Source organism: Malaclemys terrapin, chromosome 14 (genome assembly GCF_027887155.1).
Source record: "Malaclemys terrapin pileata isolate rMalTer1 chromosome 14, rMalTer1.hap1, whole genome shotgun sequence".
NCBI lineage: Eukaryota > Metazoa > Chordata > Testudines > Emydidae > Malaclemys > Malaclemys terrapin.
The window spans coordinates 20435872-20457878 of NC_071518.1; the positions used below are offsets into that span (position 1 = coordinate 20435872).

The window sequence follows — 22007 nt, forward strand, 5'->3', positions numbered from 1 at the left end:
AGGAGTATGGAAGGAGAAAAGGATGTTTCTTCTTTGAAGTTTGCTTGTGTGGATTTTCCACTGTAGGTTATAAACATGCTTTGAGTGTACAACCTTGGAATTTTTGAATAGCAGTGTCTGTTGGGACTACACAGACCCTACTTTATGTGGGATGGGAAAATGCTTAGGAGCCGGTCAGTGCTATCCTTAGATCATTCATGGGATCACTGCAAAGCAAGGTGAGGTATTATATGTTCCTTCTTTCCCAAGAACTGAGCCTCTTATTCACAAAACTATCAGCCCCTGCTGGATTAGATAGCAAGAGACCAGAACCTGAATAATCAAATCAAACCACCTGTGAGAAGGAGGTTTTTCAAGGCAGAGATTGTCTCTTACTATGCATTTATACAGTGTGTAGCACAATGGGGGATCCAGGCCTGTATTGGGCTTTTAATACTACTAACAGTAGTAATTAACAATACACTTATTTTATAGAAAGGCTAGAGTAATCTTTTACAAAGGCTCTTGCTGACTGTATTGCAACATTGGAAAAGAGCATCTTTCATTGCCTTTGGCCATAGTGATTTATTGCACTGGGGATAGGGACACTCTAAGGCCTGGTCTACACTAGGCATTTATGTCGAAGTTAGCGCCGTTACATCGAATTAACCCTGCACCCGTCCACACCGCAAAGGTATTTAGTTCGACATAGAGGTCTCTTTAATTCGACTTCTGTACTCCTCCCCGACGAGGGGAGTAGCGCTAAATTCGACATGGCCATGTCGAATTACGCTAGGTGTGGATGGAAATCGACGCTAATAGCTCCGGGAGCTATCCTACAGTGCACCACTCTGTTGACGCTCTGGACAGCAGTACGCGCTCGGATGCTCTGAACTGCCACACAGGAAAAGCCCCGGGAAAATTTGAATTTGAATTCCTTTTCCTGTCTGGCCAGTTTGAATCTCATTTCCTGTCTGGACATCGTGGCGAGCTCAGCAGCACTGGCAACGATGCAGAGCTCTCCAGCAGTGATGGCCGTGCAATCTCAGAATAGAAAGAGGGCCCCAGCATGGACTGATCGGGAAGTCTTGGATCTCATCGCTGTGTGGGGCGATGAGTCCGTGCTTTCCGAGCTGCGATCCAAAAGACGGAATGCAAAGATCTACGAGAAGATCTCTAAAGACATGGCAGAGAGAGGATACAGCCGGGATGTAACGCAGTGCCGCGTGAAAATCAAGGAGCTGAGACAAGGCTACCAGAAGACCAAAGAGGCAAACGGACGCTCCGGATCCCATCCCCAGACATCCCGTTTCTACGAGGCACTGCATTCCATCCTCGGTGCGGCCGCCACCACTACCCCACCAGTGACCGTGGACTCTGAGGATGGGATAGTGTCCACGGCTGGATCCTCGGACATGTTAGCGGACGGGGAAGATGAGGAAGGAGATGAGGAGGACGAGGCAGTCGACAGCGCTCACAACGCTGATTTCCCCGACAGCCAGGATCTCTTCATCACCCTTACAGAGATCCCCTACCAACCCTCCCCAGCCGTTACCCCGGACACAGAATCTGGGGAAGGATCAGCCAGTAAGTGTTGTAAAAATCTAAACATTTATTTGTAACAGAACAGGAATATTAACTATTTAAAAAATGGGTTTCTCATGATTAGTTTGATTAGCTTAACGGTTCAGTCATGGGCAGTGCAACTATTGAAAAAAAATCTAGCAATGTCCGGTTTTGCATGATTGTCCTGCCCAAGCCGCTCTACTGGTTAGTCACTGCTACAGCAGCTACAGTAAAATGCGGTCTATATGTCCGGGGATGGAGCAGAAATCCTCCTGTGACATCTCGAGGAAGCTCTCCTGGAGGTAATTGGAAATCCGCTGCATTAGGTTCTTGGGGAGAGCGGCCTTATTGGGTCCTCCGTAGTAGGACACGTTGCCACGCCACGAGACTATCAAGTACTCTGGAATCATTGCTCTGCACAGCATGGCGGCATACGGCCCTGGTCTTTGCAGGCTTTCCCGGAGCATTCTCTCTTTCTCGCTGTCAGAGATCCTCATGAGGGTGATGTCGCTCATGATGACCTGCTTTGAATGAGGTAGGGGAATGTTAGTGTTGGGACTGCTTTGCCGTTCCTTTACAGAACTGTAACCGCTGGTTTGCAGCCACGCGGTGGAGGCGGGAGAGGGGCAGCCGAAAGGGATCGTTCCCGGGGACAGCCGCGAGGGTGTGGGACAGGAGCAGACTTCCTGCTTGCCGAATTGCTGGCAGCAGGGACCGACATTGATTTCAATGTGAAATGAGGCCATTGCTAATATTAAAGTTTTAAGCTGCCACAAGTCTACGGCTTACCATGTCTGCCTGCAACAGAAATTCCGTTCTCCTGAGAGGCTTCTCAAATGTGCTGTAGAAGACCCCAGGCACTGAATGCGAAGGCCGAGAATTCGACCTTGTGCTGAGTGCGCATGTGAGAGGTGCTGTGCATGGTCTTGTTAACAGAGAAAGACTATGTTCTTTGTTCACAACTACATTTATCTTTCTGAGGAATTCACTCCCTTTTTCCCATTCCCACAGCCCCATCTGCGACTGTCTCACAACCTAGCCTGTCATCACACTCCCAGAGGCTAGCGCGGATTAGGCATAAGAAGAAGAGGACACGGGAGGACATGTTCTCGGAGCTTATAGCCTGCTCCAGAGCCCAGGCAGCACAGCAGACCCAGTGGCGGGAGAACTTGACCCGAATGCACCAAGCCAACATGGATCGGGAGGAGAGGTGGCGTCAGGAAGACCAGCAGGCGACTCAAACCCTGCTTGGACTAATGAGGGAGCAAACGGACACGCTCCGGCGCCTTGTGGATGTTCTGCAGGAACGGAGGCAGGAGGACAGAGCCCCGCTGCAGTCCATCTCTAACCGCCCTCCCCCGCCACCAAGTCCCATACTCCCCTCACCCAAAGTGCACAGAAGGAGAGGCGGCAGAGTCCCTGCTAACTCTCACTCCACCCCTGCAGAGAGCTCGAGCAGCAGAAGGCTCTCATTCCCCAAAATTTGACAAGTTCTTTCCTTCCCGCCTGACACAAGCCCCCGTCCAAGTTTCACTTTCCCAGTTCCATGTTTGGTTGATAATAAAAAATACGTTTCTGTTAACTACTGTTTCCATCATGTTCTTTTGCAGGAGGGGGGGATAGGGGGTTGGTAATTCGACAGGACAGTCACCTTTGGCAGGGTATATAGTCGGGGGCAGGCACAGCAGCAGGGCACATACATAGTGCAGTGATGCAGTGACTAGTTACCCTGGTTAGTCTGGGAGGTTGTTTTCATGTTATGTGGTGGGGGGTGGGTTGCTCTGTGACTTTGTGGCAGGGGAGGGCAGTTACAGATCTTAAGCGGCGGTCCTTAGGCAGGATCACAGAGCCACACAGCAGGGGATCTGTAACCGTCCTCCCCCTGCCACAAAGTCACATAGACCCCCCCATACACACAGTCCCTATCAGGAGGGGTGACAGGCTCCGTTGAAACAACCATCCCACCGCAGCGGAGCCTGTCAATCCTTGAGTTTAGAAGCTGCATTCGCGCCACTACAGTACACCCGCTCCGCACCACAGTCTGCGTCCCAGTTTTAAAAAATTCCCGCGAATACAGTATTAAAGAAAACGGTGTGCTTTAACAAAGTAGAACTATTTTTATTTTGAAACGTGTGTTGGAAGTGGGGTGAAGGGGGTATGTAACTGGATAGGATAGTCAACATTAACTGGGCAAAGAAATGGGGGCAGGTTTAGCTTCTCAATACACAAACTTTAAAGTCACAGGTTACCCTGCTCACTCAGGAACTTTGCTTTCAAAGCCTCCCGGATGCACAGCGCTTCCCGCTGGTCTCTTCTAATCGCCCGGCTGTCTGGCTGTGAGTAATCAGCAGCCAGGCTATTTTCCTCAACCTCCCACCCCGCCATAAAGGTCTCCCCCTTGCTCTCACAGAGATTGTGGAGCACACAGCAAGCTGCAATAACAATGGGGATATTGGTTTCGCTGAGATCACAGCGAGTCAGTAAGCTTCTCCATCTCCCCTTGAGACGGCCAAAAGCACACTCCACCACCATTCTGCACTTGCTCAGCCGGTAGTTGAAGAGTTCTTTTTCAGTGTCCAGGGCGCCAGTATAGGGCTTCATGAGCCAGGGCATTAGCGGGTAGGCTGGGTCCCCGAGGATGACTATAGGCATCTCCACATCCCCAAGAGTTATTTTGTGGTCCGGGAAGTAAATACCTTGCTGCAGCCGTCTAAACAGACCAGAGTTCCTGAAAACACGAGCGTCATGAACCTTGCCCGGCCATCCCACGTAGATGTTGGTAAAACGTCCCCTGTGGTCCACCAGTGCTTGCAGCACCATGGAAAAGTAGCCCTTTCTGTTAATGTACTGGCTGGCCTGGTGTTCCGGTGCCAGGATAGGGATGTGAGTTCCATCTATGGCCCCACCGCAGTTTGGGAATCCCATCGCTGCGAAGCCATCTATGATCGCCTCCACGTTTCCCAGGGTGACTACCTTTGGCAGCAGTACATCAACGATTGCCTTGGCTACTTGCATCACAACAACCCCCACGGTAGATTTGCCCACCCCAAACTGGTTCGCGACTGACCGGTAGCTGTCTGGCGTTGCAAGCTTCCACAGGGCTATGGCCACTCGCTTCTGGACAGTCAGGGCTGCTCGCATCCGGGTGTCATTGCGCTTCAGGGCAGGGGACAGCAACTCACAAAGTTCCAGGAAAGTTCCCTTCCGCATGCGAAAGTTTCGCAGCCACTGGGATTCATCCCAGACCTGCAGCACTATGCGGTCCCACCACTCAGTGCTTGTTTCCCGTGCCCAGAATCTCCTTTCGACGGCATCAACATGACCCATTGCCACCGTGATGTTCTCGGCGCTGGGTCCCCTGCTTTCTGAGAGGTCTGTGCTACTCTCAGACTTCAGGCCATCACCGCGTTGACGTAGCCTCCTCGCCTGACTTTTCTGCATCTGCCTCAGGGAAAGGTGTATGATAAGTTGCGAGGCGTTGAGAGCGGCCACAACTGCAGTGATGGTTGCAGCAGGCTCCATGCTCGCAGTGCTGTGGCGTCCGCGCTGTCACTGACTAGAAAAGTGCGCGAACTGATTTCCCGCCGGCGCTTTCAGGGAGGGAGGGCGGGAGTGATGGACGGATGACGACAGTTACCCAAAAGCACCCTGGACACCTTTTTTTTACCCAGAAGGCATTTGCGGCTCCACCCAGAATTCCAATGGGCAGCGGGGACTCCGGGAACTGTGGGATAGCTGACCACAGTGCACCACTTCCAATGTCGACGCTTTCCCCGTTAGTGTGGACTCACAAAGTCGAATTACTGTCCTTAGTGTGGACACACACGTTCGACTTTGCAATATCGATTCCAAAAATTCGATTTAAGTAAAATCGAACTACTCTCGTAGTGTAGACAAGGCCTAAGAAATAGAAGTTGGATTGTATAAATGAGACATCTAATCCTAAATTGAGGATGAGAGCTCAGAGTCTTGGGTGACTGCCAACAGGGAATGAGAGATGGTTAGAAAATGAAAGAGTACATAGTACTGAATGTATCTGTAATAGTGACGATATATTTCTACTTTTTAAAAACAATTTGATAAATGAGTGAAGTTCATGTTTTGACAAACCCTACACTCTTTAGTTTTGCAGACTTGTGACAACCAGAAAGCAGTGTAGGGGGGGCAGTTCACCTGCATGTTGGAGAAGGGAAGAGTGTTGGGAGACTTCATGGAGTTCCTCCCATAGCACCAAAAAGGTTATTTGGGGGAAAAGGGAAAGGAGGGAACGGGCTGAGGTTGAACAGTCATTCAGTGGCTCTGTACAGTATGTATCTCCATCACTGAGGGTGTACACAAGCCTGGCAGGGAGAATGCCATCCCTCTGTGAAGCCTGTTTAGTTAACCTTTGTGCATGAGTGGATTTGGTTTAGTGGCACACAGTTCCACCTTTTTATATGCTCTTCTGGAGAAAAAAAAAATTCTTACATTTCCTTTTGAGTTGCATACAGTACAAGTTAAATTATCTTTGATTTTGAGGCCTCAATGAAAAATAAATCAGGAGCTGATATTTAATCTGTGGACATATTAAACAACATTTGGGATAGCTATAAATTGCTTTAAAAAAAAGCATCAAAACATTGTTTTTTATATATGTTTATTACATTGATTTGTAAGAACACCTATTTTAAAGCTATGCATGTTTATTCTTACTTTGCTACCAAAATTCCATTATTCTTCAGAAGTCTTACCCATTGGTAGTTTGGGGATTTACTAGATAATTATTTTGTACAAATCTTTATATAAAAACCCTTGTGCATACCATTTTTCAATTTAGATTCTGGTTTACACTAGAACCATACAAAATTCAATTACCTTTTTAAAAATAAAATTTAATGTAACAATATCTAGTAGGTTCAATAAAAACGTTCAGAAAAATGAATCAACCATTTTTGCATATGGAATTAACATTAATATAAAATAATAACTTGTTTCTGTATTTATTTTTAATTGCCTGTAATTAATGCCTTGATTTTAAGGCACCATATATATTAGTAGGCATGTTTTTATTTAACATTTTGAAGACAGTTCTTAAAGCCATTTCTATTCTGATGTGCTCTGACGTACACTATTTAGAGCATTATATTTCAGAAATAGCCGTAGTTTCTGAAAAAATTCTGGAAACGTCTCTTTTGAAAATACTTAATTTGTTTTTATGTTCCCTTGAGATTTAGTTTAACTATAAATTGCTTTCTCCAAGATTTCAACAGTACACGAGTTCTAAATTTAAAAAAATTATTGCACTTTTATTTTGCTTTTAATTCTAGATCCTGTATTGGTTATCATCCGAGTATTTAAATGTCCAATAAAGTACCATACAGAATTTGAAAATGTAATTTAAGGTGATAATTGAAATATATTTTTATAGAAAGTTGTACTCAAAATATTTCTGATCTTCATTCTTTTTAAAAAAAATAGTACCAGCATAATGTAGAAAACATCAATTTCATTTTTATCACTTTCACCTGTGAATTCTTGACACGATGAGGTGTTTATGAAATTATACATTGTTCAAGGAAAAGGTGATATTAGATACCACCTATTTAATAATAATATTACTTTGCCAATTTTCTAGTGTTTACACAAATGCTGGTGGTGCTTTTTGTTTGTTTAAACATAGGCCTTTGTGCTAGTTATAGCTAAGAAATGGGACCACGAAAAACTTAAAATCATATTGCAATCACCTTAATAGTCCATAATATTGGAAGTCTGTAGTTATCATTCAAAGTTTAATTAAAACGTACAGTTTGATAACGCAATTCCTCTCAGCTTCTTGAAGAGCAGTCACACATTCCCTGGCAGAGGCATTGACAGAAACCATACACAAGACATACAGTTAGACTTGAGGGAACAAGACTGACACACACAATGCCTAGGGTCACTTTCTGAATCACTAATAAATAGATTCCAAGAGGCAGTGAGCCAAAGTAGAAAAATCCTAACAGCCATACCAGTATTCTGGGTACATGATTACAAAGCTTAGAGAAGAGATCTTGGTCTAGCTGACTGTGAGAACTGATAGATACTGAGTCAAGGCTATGGTCTGCATAATAATCTGAGATAGTGTTTTGGCTTGGAGTCCTAGTAGAGTCTCTCTGTACTTCCATAATTGTTATTACTAAGCAGTTTGAAGATCCATGAGTGGGGCTTGAGCAAGCCAAGTTCTTTGGTGTTAAAACTACTTCTTTACAGTCGGAATTCCATATTGTTTTGTCTTTTAACACGAGTTTGGACATAACGTTTGTATCATTAGGTAGTCCTTCAACTTCATCTTCATGCAACTCTGTCTCATGGCGGCAAAAGGGACAACTAATGCAAGGACAGCCATCTCCTATGTGAAGTATTTTAGTCAGACATCTAGCACATACTCTGTGAAGACAGTTCAGTATTTTGGGTTTACGACTATGAATGTTAAATCTCTGGTAACAAATTTTGCACTCCAGCTCATCATTTGGCACCTTTTCTTCCCCTTCTGTGTGAGGGTAACTCATCTTTAATTTAGGCACACTGTCAAAAGAAGAAGTCAGAGAAACAATAAGTTACCGTACATCTCTAAAAATCTGTTTGACATTAATTTTCCCAAGAATAAATTCTACTGTTGGTTTTAAGAAGTAGGCAAAGGAGCTGGAAGCAAGTCTCATATTAAAATTGCCTAACATTCCACTATAATTCCCTTTGTTTTCAATTGCATATAACTTGCCAAATTTTAGCTGTGTTGGCTCAAGTTTTCTATGCTTGGTATCTGGCTCAGACTGAATGTAAGCTGCAGAAAAATTGCTATTTGCATAGGGCAGTAGTACTTGCTAGAGGCTTGCTTCTTACATTTTCTGAGAATTCCATCTGCAGTACACGTTTTCATGCATCACTTTAAAGCAGCCATGAAGACCAGAACATTTGGATGCGAGAAAAATAGGGATGTTCCCCCCCCTTCTCACTGCCATATAAAAATACTTTTTGATCTAGGGGAAGGAAGGTGCATTGGGCCAGGAGGCAGAATACCATGAGTTAAGTCTCACCTCACATACCATTTCCCTTCCCCATCACTTCTCACAGGATCCCTGCCTTTTAGAATTTCATTTTTTCCTGAAAACACGAGGGCTGTTTTAACTATCTGAACCAAGCATCATATGGGTATATATAAGCAAGATTCTCTATGTAGCTTTACCTGAATACATCAGTTCTGACAGGCAGCAACCCATTTTTTCTTATCTGAGATTGCCAGTTATTGAATACTGTTGATAATTTAATGTTCATCAATGGAACAAAGAGTTTTAAAAATGCCATCAAGTTAAGTTGCAAAAGTGCTTTTACATTTTCTGTAATTCAAGGTATGAGTAATATAGCCCAAAATGACTACTAAGGCACTTCCTACAATCTAACATTGACAAGTGTTTATAGTTTGCTTTGCCTTGGAGATGAATCTTGTTATCAATCATGAATACTCCGGTAACACTGTTCTATATGTCTGAAGCCAAAAAGGAGGCGTCACAGTTGCTCATTTTAGCTGTGCTATATTTTTAAAGTTACTGAACAGAGACATGATTATTTAACTATAGTGGTTTCCCTATGACACATTTATATTAGTCATGCTTTGGGATTATACAGATGTTTGTGAAGCTATAGCAATTTCTGACCAGTGTGACACTGCATTTCTCAGCAATGTGTTTTTCCTCAGCTTTTTTCCAGAAAAGTTAATTTATTTCCACTCTGATTTGTTAGTAAGTAAAATTAGTCCTTTCTCAGAACATCAGGCTCAAATTACTACACAGCAGGTTCTGTGTTAATGGAAACAGGCAAGATGATATAATGAAAGCTTTGCCATTGACTTAAATAGGTGCATGATGGGACCCAATCTCTGCTTTCATGAAAGTTGCATTCTTTTAAAATAGTAAAAATTAAGATATCGATCCTGCAAACAGTTGCACATATAAATAACTTTATTAAGATAATGATCCTATGGAATTCATGTACATGAAGTTACATGCCCATATGTTTGCAGGATTGGAGCCTAAAGTATTTGAATTCATGGATTTTTATTTTTGGGACTGACATGATCTTGAGTCTCTTCACTCTCTGTTTATGTTTACCAATTTCTGTGTACTATCAGACCCTTTAAAAGGTATAAATCACCTTGGCAAGTGAACTACTCTAATGGGTAAAGTTCTAAGGTACCTATGACATTGGTATCTAACAGGCTTCTTCATGTTGGCAACAGCTGTAGGAGTCTTTGACCTATGAACCATGTACTGTATGACTACTGAAGTGAGACTATATATTTGGTAGGGATAAAAAAAAAGTAGACTTAAGTGAAACATCTATCAAGATTTAAACATCAATAATTACAAATTGTTTACAGGGGAATGTGCAGAACCCTAAATTATTCTAATGTTTCCTTCATGTGTGCAGTTTGCTTGCTGTTTAATTTTTGAATTTTCCTTGTAAGTTACATTTTAGATTCAATTTTACATCCTCAGCGTAGGAACTGGTATTCTTTCTCTGTAGAAAGTGTGTCACTATTTTTAGAAGAAAAAATATTTGGTGTTTTACTGAATTTTTAACTTTTTTTTAAAAAAGAAATCTCATGCACTAGTTTAACTCAGTTATTCAATTCTAGAAAAATAAATTTATGGCTGAAGCATAATTCATTTGCTTTCTTCCACTGACTCCACTACAACAAGTTTAATGTGTAATTTGTATGGCAATTACCATTATTATTGCATTCAACCTTCAGAAGACAAGATTATGGAAATCTGTTCTGTATGCTATGTCAATTTCTTCATCATAACATGTCAATCTAATTTTAGCATACCCTATGATTAGAGACTGAGGACAGTTAAAACCGGTTAGTCAAGGCTTCCCAGAAAAGAATCCAGCCTCCTAAAATTCCTCAGATCACTATTTTTGGCCTGAATGTTTTAATTTTCCTTTCCTCTTGAGCAGTGGTCACCAACTGGTCAATCGCGATCAACTGGTCAATCCTGGAGACTCTCCCAGTCGATTGTGATCTCTGGCCACTAAAAGTCCAGCTGTGTAGCACAGCAGCGCTGCCACTAAGGCCCCATGCCACTGCCGGAAGTGACTAGTGCAGCATGCCCCCGCAAGGGGGGGAGGCAGGGGTCTCCGTGCGCTGCTCCTGCCCGCAAGCACCACCCCCGCAGCTCCCATTGGCTATGACTGGGGAACTGCGGCCAGTGCTTGCAAAGAGGGATAGCGTGCGTAGCCATGTGCCCCGCCCCCAGCAGCCTGAGGTGCGTTGGCCCCTTCCGGGAGCAGGGTGGAGCTGGGGCAGGTAGGGAGCCTGCCTTGCTTAGCCCGGCTGCGCGCCGCCTGAGGAAAGTGCCGCCCGGCAGGAACCCGCCTCAACCCCCGGCCCCGAGCCCCCTCCTGGAGCCAGCACCCGATATCCCCTCCTGCACCCTGAACCCCCTCCCAGAGCCAGCACCCCATACTTCCTCCTGCACTCCAACACTCTGCCCCAGACCAGAGCCCCCTCCTCTACCCAAACTCCCTCCCAGAGATTACACCCATCACCCCCTCCTGCACCCCAACCCGCCACCCCAGGCTCAGCCTGGAGCCCTCTTCCACATTCCAAACTCCTCGGCCCAGCCCATTCAACAGAATGTGACTGAAATTGATCTATCTATACACTACCAAGTTATTTAACTCAATTCCTCAATGCATGTGCACATAAAACACAAACTATTATAACAATGTAATTATGCATTCATCCTATTGAACAAAAATTAAATTTCATGTATTAAAGAGCAAAAGCCTTCCCCCTCCCAATTTGTTACAATACATATAAGAGAGAGAAATTCCAGTAATAGCATTACAAGCATCTATGCCTGTATTTACTCAGGCTTTTTCTGAGAAGTGGGATGGGAGTTCTCCCTTTTCATTTAGTAGACATGGGAGTATTTGGTGTCTTGAAATATTATTTTAGATTTTTTTATGCTTTTTAAAATATGTATGTTGAGTATTTACTTTAGGCACTCTATAAACAAACATTTGCAAACAGAATTTTTTTAAATTTTCATTTAATGTTATAATTTACAATATGATACGTCAATGGCTACTAATGACATTTAAATATGTATGACCCTTAATTCATAATAAACCATACAATTTTGTCATCCAGAGTATATTCCCTTATCCAGTGCTACACACTACAGACCTCATTTGCTATCTAAGGGAGTCTTTCAGTTCACTTCAGTGGGATTTGGATCAGGCCCATAATGCATATGTGCCAAGCAGCACTTCTAGGTGTTGCAGGAGCCCAAGCTCTGAATTTCCTGGTGTGTAGCTCTAAATCATAGCCTTACTTTCTGTTCATGTAATTTTTGCATTGATGGCACTAAGTTCTGTGGTGATAATATCCTGCTAACCTCTGCAATTTTAGATATCGTTGACAAAAATTCCAGAGGCCTTCCATGTGTTCACAATACTTGTGGATTTAAACACAAAGCATGGGTCATCTCATACGCTTCTGGAACCCTCAGAGCTCATTGCCAACAAGAACCTTTAGCGGTGGGGAGCATGCCTGAACAATCTGACAGCACAAGGCCTAAGGAAGGAGAAAACCAACATGCTGGAGCTTCAAGTGGTCAGATTAGCTCTTCTCAAATTCTAAACTCAGATTATCAGATGCTACCTCATAGTACTGTTGGGCACCACCACAATCCTGGTTTGTCCAATAATGGTGGGACCAGAAGCCCAAACCTTGTCCTTGGCAGAGGTTCCACTTCTTTCAGTCAGTGCCAAAGGCACCCTGAATCAAGAGGCAGATGGGCTGAACAGAGGCTCTTTAGAAGTCCACAGATTGTTTGACAGCCCTCTTATACATTCTAATTCAGATCATCTGCAGCTGACTCTGTGACTACAGAATAGGAAAACCTAAGCCAGATGATCTTCTCTAGAGAGACTTCTGACTTTAAGGTAGAAATCTACTGTCGAAGAATATTCAGGAACCTGGTCAAAGTTTTGCTTCTGGTGTGAGGAATGGCAGACAGAACCAGGAGACTCAGGCATACCAGTGATTATTGATTTCTTACAAGATGGAATGGCTTGGGTTGCAAATAACCCAATATAACTAGGCAGGTATTGGTCATCATCAGTCTATTACATCTTGAGCAAGTTTTCCAGGTTCACTGACATATCATTCCCAGGTATCAAGTAGCAAGACCATCAAAAACAGTGAGACCCATCTTCAAAAAATGGGTTCTGCCTTTTTCCTGACAACTCAGCCATTTAATTTATGATGTCCATTCTTTCTCTCTTTTACTAAAAATGTGCTTCTTGTTAGCCATGACTTCGTAAGTATCTGCACAGAAAGGATACATATGTGTAATTAAGAAGACTTATTCTTTCCTTAGGAAGATACCATCTACTACCTTAAGTTAAGGCTTAGGTTGAAGTCTTGGTGCGAGAATCAAGCCCTATTATATTTAACATACAGAACAGCATCGACAACTTCTGTGTGATGGGAAAATGCTCCTCCCACCCATTTGGAACTCAGATGTAAACCTAAAAAAAACAGTCACAAAATTATAACCACACTGAGGTTGTGGCCACCATTTTGGATTCACATCTTCTGAGAGTTTTCAGTGGCTCGCATACTATATAGCTGAGGTATATTATGATTATTTAGTTACACAATTATGTTGAATAATATTCTTCACAAGGAATATAATTATTTTATGATAAGGATGATTAATATGATCAGTTCATTTGAATCAGTCTTTAAACATCTGCATTGTTCTCAGTTTAAAGTTTGTCACTGATATTGGAATATATATTTATTCTTGACATATGTTAAAGTGAAGACTTCCCTATAACAATTTCAAGCTTTATCATGACCATTATACTCTGAAGGGAAAGTGGAGGTTTGTCGGCAACCTTTCAGAAGTGGTGTGCCGAGTCTTCATTTATTCACTCTAATTTAAGGTTTCACATGCCAGTAATACATTTTAACGTTTTTAGAAGGTCTCTTTCTATAAGTCTATAATATATAACTAAACTATTGTTGTATGTAAAGTAAATAAGGTTTTTAAAATGTTTAAAAAGCTTCAATTAAAATGCAGAGCCCCCCGGACTGGTGGCCAGGACCCGGGCTGTGTGAATGCCACTGAAAATCAGCTCATGTGCCGCCTTTGGCACGCGTGCCATAGGTTGCCTACCCCTGGTCTACATTATTATTCATTATTTGTAGTATTGCTGGCCTTAGGCCAACAGAAAGAATCAGGGCCCCATTGTGCTAGGCACTGTACAAACTCTCACAAAAAGACAGTTCCTGCTCCAAAGAGTTTACCTACTAAGTATATATTAAAATTGTGGTCCCCATGTAACAATGGTATAAAATCCTTGACTCATTTAAGCACATCAGGAATTAAGTCTTTTTTTACTTACTCCTTTTAAAACTAAGTAGTGTTTGAATAATATTCTGAGATAGACAAGTATCGTGATTCAAAACAGATTAATTTTACCTTTCTTCACCTAAACTATAGTATTCTGTGCTTCTCACAAAGACCCATATTATTGAAAGTGAACAAAACAGAATTGCTTGTTTCTTGTACATGTTGCACTATTTTGTTACCCAATTTCAAATCAAAATCTTGATTGTAATAAAAATAAGTTGTAAGCACAGCATTCAAAAATGTATTACAGAATTAGGTCTCAACCATTTTGGATGTCATTCAAGGATAAGAAATAGATGATTCAGGAAATTCAGTTGTTTCATTATTAAGGCAGTGGCCATAGTGCAGCTCATGCAATCTCACCTTTAAGGCCCAATTCAAAAGAAATATATTTCCCTGTCAGCAGATATATGCAAAATACTCCAGCGTCACAGGGAGATGCTGCCAGGTCTGTGAAAGTGTGCAGCAGCTGGAAGAAGCATTCGGCCTCCTTTACCAAGTGGCTTTAGCTTCCAACTGACTCTATAAAGAGTTGAGCCATGGTAGCCTAAGTGTGGATTCAAAAGGAAGTGAAGGGGAGTGAAAGCTTAGCTTGTCTCCCTCTCAACCCCTCTGTCACCATAGCTGGAGTGAACCCAGTATCTTTCAGGAGTTTGGGGGTGATTCTGGCCCACAATTTAATTATGTGGTCATATACTACCTCTCAGTATAATATATTTATCAATAAACGGCATTGACCTGAATGTCTCAGGCTTCTAAAAACTCTGCTTGGTAAATCAAACCCAACCTTTTTCAAATTAAGCAAAGAAATCAGTCCTCAATAAGGAGTATAATTTAAAGATTTTGCTCTAGGCAATTCTCAATGAGTGATGAGTTTTGTTTTTAAATAGGCAGCTTGTTTTTTAAATATATATTTTTTGCTCATACTGCCAAAAAGAAATACCTTCAGCTAGAAATCAAGGAGGAAAAATTTCAGCACAGAAGGCGACTTGCAGAAATCAAAGAGCTTTTGAAAAGAGCACACTACCAGATGCCTTCTAATATATTTGTCTTTTGGTTCTGCAAGAAATGCACTAGACAAGTCTTAGGATTAAAGGTGATGTTCAGGTTGACAACTTTGTCCAAATGAGTAACTGCAGAGTATCAAAAATATGACAGCATTCCTAAAACATATCAGATCAATTTTCAACTTCATATATAGAAAATCAAGAATCGGCACCTAGAGACCATGGTGATTTGTCTTAGACCAAATCTTGATATTAATCTCAACAGAAATCAATATTTTATGCCATTTTAGTAAAATAAGGCCAGATTTTCAACAGCCAATTTTGTATCTGTGCAAGCCCCAATGGGTATGCACAAGTCATGTCTTTTGCACAGAAACCCTAACCTGCGCACACTCAGCAATAGCAAAGCTCGTAAGCTGAAAGGATAGTTGCATCTGATCCACAGCATAAGATATTAAATTAATAGCAACCATGAACAAAATGAATTTATCCAACATTTTCTTGTGGATTATTTTGGTAATGTAAAATGTCAATGTTTAAGTTTGAATCTAAGCAGCCATAGCTGTGAAATTAATGGGAAGAAGGTAAAAATAGAGTGCAGAAAGAACATGCAAAAAAATGGAGAAAAGAACATTTTAAATGATAAACTGAACTAGAATAAAGACAAGTGAAATTGACTATCTGTACTGCAATGTGTTAAATTTTTGTTCTGAAGATACAATTATAGCATTTGCCTGGCATCAACTGCTATACAATAGTTAAGGTTTCGCTTATAAATCCCATAGTCACACATTCATAATTTGCAAAAATATTCACTGTCTGGGCTGTAATATTCTATGGCTGATCTTAACAGAAGGGCCATTTGTCTTGGGTGTGGATTTTTGGTAAATAAAATATGAGCCAAATCTATTCAACTGGTTGAATCAGTGAGTTGGAAATACACACTTTTACAAGTGTAAAGATTGCTGCACTTTGTTCCGTGCAGGTATTAAGGATGGTTGAACTTGGTGTGTAAATAATGCCCAATGACAATGAGGTTTATCATCCGCAACCAAGTGTGGAAAAATCACTTGGGTAACTGAGTTATAAACTACTGAAAACTCACTTCTGAATGTGTGTAATAAGCATCTAAGATTTTGAGCAGTCTAATGAAGGTAGCAGAAAGGGGGAGGCAGCCCCAAAGAACAGAACCCCCTGCATCTGTTACCCTGACCATACCATGGAGCTGTTAGAAACCTCTCTCTGTTTGCATATATTTCCTGCCCAGTCTGACAGGCTCAAGGGGCTACTGTTCCTGTTGGGACAATTTGTCAGAGAGATAAGAAATATCTTTTGAAAAACACAAAACGCAATGCAGGATTTTTTTCAGAAGACACACATCAAGAACCCATGAAAACTGCAAGTGTGAATTTAGAGGCTGCAATTTCACGCTCAGTTTGTGCTGCATTTTGCACATTCCAAACCTCATTTTTCAAAAAATTAAGATATAGAGCCATTGCAATGTAAACCTGAGCTTTTCACTGTTACATAAACCAGTCTTGCAGAAAACTGACTCTAGCCAGAAAATAGCAGCAGCTGTGGGAACTCTGCATTCACCAACCTCATTTTACCTCACTAAGATGAGAGTTTCAAAGCCTAATTTGCTGCTATTATGAGCAAGCTTCCCTCCTCCCCCCAATTAATTTTTTTTAAGGAAATCAAATTCAAAAAGCTGTATTTGGGTTGCAGTTAATTAAATCTAGAAATACAAAATCAAAATTCCCATAGCAAGGTTATCTCAGTTGTGTTCCCCATATTGTGGACCAGAGCCTCAGCTTTTATGGTGTAGATTTAATTTGAGTCGAAATACTGTACTAAACATTGCCCATACACAATATTTTCTTTTCCTGTTGTTAAAAGTGGCTATTAATATTGCTATAGGAGTCTTAACTCTTTCCCTTTCGTAACTTTAGGCCCCAATCTTGGAAACACGTCTGGCACCTGCTTAACTTTACTCATGTGAATAGTTCTGTTGGCTACAATGAAACTGCTCACATAAGTAATGTTAAGCTCATGCATAAATGTTGGTTAGCAGATCAAATGCTAGTTAGCACAATAACATTTTGTTCTTCTTTCATCTGAACTCGATAAAATGAAAGGCTAAAAAATTTCGAACAGGTTTGAAGCCTGGTGATGAAGTGTAATGGACAACCTAGAAAAATTAATATAGATGTTTACTTTTAACTTTTATGTAGCTTTTGAACTCTGGTCATAGCATGAAGCAGTAAGATGACAAGGGCAAAAAGTGACCCTAGTGACTTCCTATTACAGCTGTTTTAGATACCTGTCCTGCTGTTGTGGTGGTGCTGTTTCTATGAAATGGAAATCAGTGGCTAGCCATTTGTGCAGACCATCTCCTCCTTGTTGCGGAAAGCTTGAAAACATGACTTGAGTGCAACCTAAAGACTCAAATGAGAAGGCAAATGAATGCCACATTATTGGCTTAAAAATTTCATGAGTTGTAAGCCAATCTCATGAATTTTGGGGGCCTCACATGATATTTGGAAGCTTGGGTTTGGAAATATTACAAATTTGAACAGAAATAATTTCATCTGCATTTTTCCAAGAGCCTGTTTTGCTTCTTATTCACATGCAACTCCCATTGTAATCAGTGGGCCTGCATGAGGACTATAGTATTTGGTGCTTAGTGATTTGATTTTCAGAGATATTGAGCAAGGAGACTTCCATTGAAGAAAGTAAACATAGCACTTCTGAAAATCATTCTACAAAGCTGATTATAGCATAGCACATCTCATATAAGGTTACAAGACACAAGGATGAAGTTCAAGTGACTACTATAGAAGTACAGTAATTCCTCTAGAAGTCCCCATGGTTGCGTTACTCCTAAAGGGACTCAGACTATACATTTTCCAGACAGTGTCAAGAGGCCAGTGTTTCTGAAAGCTTGGAAAACACTAGTTGTGTCCAGTGTTTTAACACCATTTCAGAATACTGAATCAGTTTGCAGAGTATTTTATCTCTACAGTGTTCATGAATTTAGTAAGTCTGAAGTAACTAATGAAATGTGGAATTTCCATTTATCTTAACACACCTCTTCAATGCACAATGGCAATTCTTTTTATTTAATGTGAAACTTAGTCAAAACAGATAGATAGATATAAATATAAATAAAAGATCACAAATACATGGCTTTAACCTCAGTGCATGACTGTGATGATCACACACACAATATTAAAGCCATCTCAACATATAACCTCTCTCATTCCTGGTTTTGTCTCAGCCAACTGCTCCTCATCTATGTGCTGATATTAACCAGGCACTAAGATAGCTGAGTGATTGAGGTCTTTGCATATGTGAATAATAGAGTTATTTGCATATTTCTGGTATCTGAGCCTGTGATGAAGTCTCACCTTTTCCCCCAATGGCTATATATAGATGCTGAGTAGGACAGAAGAGAGAATTAAATCTTGAGGTATTCTACAGGCAAGAAGCCTAGTGATAAAGGAGTATTTGCCCATCACTATCCTGTGTACAGCCTTTGAGGAAGGATTCAAATAGTTTTAGAACATTTCCATTGACACCTGCCACATCTCTTAGGTAGAAGAGCAGCAGTGTATGATCCACCATATGCAATGCTACCTAGAAGTCCAAGGGAGATTTGACACCAGGCAGTAGATGTCAAGTTCCATTGCATCTAGTGAAGGTTTCTTCAGAATTCATAGGATGATGGCATGCTTTAAGGAGACGGAACGAGTTAATTTTTCAAATGGTGCATTGACCATATTTTTCTTGGAAGAAATTGTATTTATCCTTCACTTTCCTTTGCCAACTAGGAAGGGCAAGGATTGGACCCAAAGAAGGTTTTATACTTCCTTCATTGTGTCCTGGACTTACTGTTGAATGGACAGAACTTTGAATAGGAAAGTGTCAAGATACTATGTTTGTGTGGTTTCTGGTTCAGAGTATCCTGAGAAACCTTGGATGTGGGTGATCTCCTCTGTGAAAAGAGAATAGTTCCTCTCAGCAAATGATACAGGGTTCAGGTGTGGATTGCAGACAGACTGGGTTGATAAGTAGTTCTCAATCTGAATTGTTCTTTTAGGTGTGGTTAGGAAGCCAGTATGGAGGAGGACAGAAAGGATGTCTACCTGTAACCTGTCCTCAGAGTAGCCTTGTAGAAACTCTTTGCGTTCCAATCTGTCTGCCTCTGCCAGAACTTTCCAGTTACTGTCCCAGGCTTTGTCTAGGCAGAGAGTAAGTCTTGTAGAAAAAGGATTGGTCCTCTGCAAGGCCCAGGAGCTACCAATCTAGCTCTAAGAAAGGTGGTGACTCTGTAGGGGTTTAAGAACCAAAGAAATGTCAGAACAGTGAAAAATGGATGAGGGGCAAATATTTTATATGGATCTATCACCCAATGTTGTTGATTCCTCCCCAACTGCAAGAGTCCTGAAATGCAGAACATTATTTAACTACATTAATGTAAATCAGAAGGATTAAAAACTGGAATGACTACTGCCAAGTTTGTCCCATTTTTGACCAGCTTATGAGCTATTTTGGGGGGGAAGGGATAGCTCAGTGGTTTGAGCATTGGCCTGCTAAACCCAGTGTTGAGAGTTCAATCCTTGAGGGGGCCATTTAGGGATCTGGGGCAAAAATCTATCTGGGGATTGGTCCTGCTTTGAGCAGGGGATTGGACTAGATGACCTCTTAAGGTCCCGTCCAACCCTGGTATTCTATGATTCTAAAGCCACAGCTGTGTTGGGAGGTGTGGATGTGTTCCACACCAGCAGCTGCTGCTAAATGAATTCAGCATATGGAGGGCAGAGATAGGTAGAATGCTGAGAGGGTGCATTCTCTAGGTATATCTACACAGCCTGTGGAAGCAAACCTCTGAGCCTGGGTTTGTGGGACTCAAGCTAGCGCTCTAAAAATAACTGTGTAGACTGCACTTTGATGATGTGGCCCAGAATGGAGCCTGGGATCTGAGAGCTAGGGAGGGGGTAGGCTTCAGAGCCCAAGCTGCAACTTCAAAGTGTTGTCTGCACAGCTATTTATAGAGCACTAGTGTGAACCCCACAAACCAAGTCTGCCCATCTGGGCTGTGAGGCTTGTTGCCACAGACTGTGTAGACATACCCTCTGAGGCTGCTTAAAAGGGTGGAGCTTGTGTTAGCTCTAGCTGCAAGTGAGTGGGGCCAGGGCCATGCCTTAACTAGGTGTTTGTCACACTGGTACACTAACACTCCTATGCCTTGCATTCTGTTATGTACTCATTTACACCAATGCAAAGTGGGCATAAAATACTATCAAATTAGAACAGTCGTGTTTTATGCCCACTTTGCACAGCTGTAAATGGCTACAGAATTGCAGGGCAGTGGAGAATCAAGAAGCACAAGCCCAATTTGAATATCCCCCCTTAGTCAGCAAAGCACTTAGGCACATGAATATAGTTCTATTGACTTCAGTGGGACTACTCACCTGCTTAAGTTCTTTGCTGGAATAGGTGCATGGTTCATCACCACCTTTCAGGATCAAGTTCTAAATTCTTTACTGGATAGGGATGGACTTAAGCACTATGGATGTAAATACCGTTTAAATGGTTAACCGATTAAGCGGCTGAGGTTGGGGCCCCTCCGGCCAGAGCCAGCGCAGCTGGGGCTGGGACCGCTCCGGCAGTGCGGGGCTGCTGGGGTCCGCCAGCCGGCCCGGGGTTAATGGTTAAGGCGGGTTAACCGGTAAAACTACTGCTTAACCTTTTACATCCCTATTAAGCACTTGTTTAAATGCTTTGCTGAAAACTTTAGCTGCTCCCTGTGCCGATGTACAAGGGGAAGGGGGAGCTCTCTACAGCATCCCTCTCCCCTAGGGCACCTATGTACAAGCAAGCAGAATCTGCCTTTTTAAGATGACAGCCATGTGGGCATATTTGAATTTGCACCAGTTGAAGATAAATATTTTCAAAATTTCAGTTCAGAGAATTTCCAGTCATGCTGCATGAGCTGCTTCCAGCACAAGATTCTATTTTCAGATCACATGGATGTAGTGAGGAGAGTGTCAAAATTACAGCCTATGATGAATTATTGTATTCCATTTGGAATCATTAGCAGAAAACCCCCTTTAAAAAAAATGTAATGGAAGTGCATGGGGCATCATGATGCTAAGCTGACAAGCCATATACTCCTGTGAGTTCCACATGGTGACATGCAGTGTAACAGAGAAATTGATTCTAAAAGCTGAAAAGATACATTTTATCAAAAGTATTTTTAAAAAAATTTCTAGGGTTCAGACTTGCATAATTGGTTATTTTATTAATAGGAAGGAAAAAACTCACTAGGGCATTCGTTTAAGAAAAATGAACTACTATCTGAAGTGGCAAAATATTTTAACATTACAAATGTATTGAGCATATTTTCTGGCAATATATTACTCTGTGAGCTGTTTTAGAACAGTACCCTTTTCAGGAGAAAGTGTTCATGTACAGTAATTCCAATAAAATATATTTTTTCATATTGTGAAAAACAGTTACACACTTAATTTAATAAGGAAATCAGTCTAATTTTTTCTCATTGTAGTAAGATTAAAAACATGCCATCCAATGGTATTTACTCCTATTTCTTTGTGTTGTAGACAGATAATTAGACTTGACTGTTGAATTAGTGGGTAAGCAACATGTGTTGTGAAGAGCAGCTTTACACCCAGAAGAGTAAACCCATTTTGTTTTCCTGCTTTCTGTCATTTTCACTCAAAATAAAAGTATAGGCATAATATGTAGTATTCGGACTGATCTATGCAGTGGAAAGTACATGCATCATACCTATCAATTAATAAATATTCTAAAAAAGATCATATCAGTGCACCTTACCTGATTTATTTAAGCAAGGCATCAGTGAGTTAAAGATCAAGCCACAGTAAGAAAGAAAATATTTAGCTGGTTATTTTGTCCATAGTAATTATCCTTGAGACTGCCATAACCACATTTTCCCCACGATCTTCAATTCTCATAG

General features: G+C 41.6%; 2 protein-coding genes across 5 annotated transcripts in view; one reads left to right on the forward strand and one right to left on the reverse strand.

Annotated features, from left to right (window-relative positions):
- The window catches only part of CEP89 (centrosomal protein 89), a 125619-nt gene that overhangs the window by 82785 nt on the left and 20827 nt on the right, over nucleotides 1-22007 (forward strand). The gene's annotated exons all lie outside the window — the stretch shown is intronic.
- LOC128848619 (E3 ubiquitin-protein ligase RNF182-like) lies at nucleotides 6845-21995 on the reverse strand. 2 transcript variants are annotated; one of them, XM_054048651.1, is made up of 2 exons: nucleotides 21866-21995; nucleotides 6845-8091 (listed from the first exon to the last, which is right to left on the reverse strand). In XM_054048651.1, exon 2 carries the CDS (start codon nucleotides 8073-8075, stop codon nucleotides 7350-7352), a length of 726 nt encoding a protein of 241 aa, XP_053904626.1. In that variant the 5' UTR covers nucleotides 8076-8091; nucleotides 21866-21995; the 3' UTR covers nucleotides 6845-7349. The 2 variants fall into 2 exon arrangements, with proteins under 2 accessions (XP_053904626.1, XP_053904627.1); XM_054048652.1 differs by lacking the exon at nucleotides 21866-21995 and adding an exon at nucleotides 19153-19161.

What these genes read in the sequence shown, in the direction of transcription:
- LOC128848619 (XM_054048651.1), bottom strand. Translation starts at nt 8,075, where the DNA reads ATGAGTTACCCTCACACAGAAGGGGAAGAAAAGGTGCCAAATGATGAG.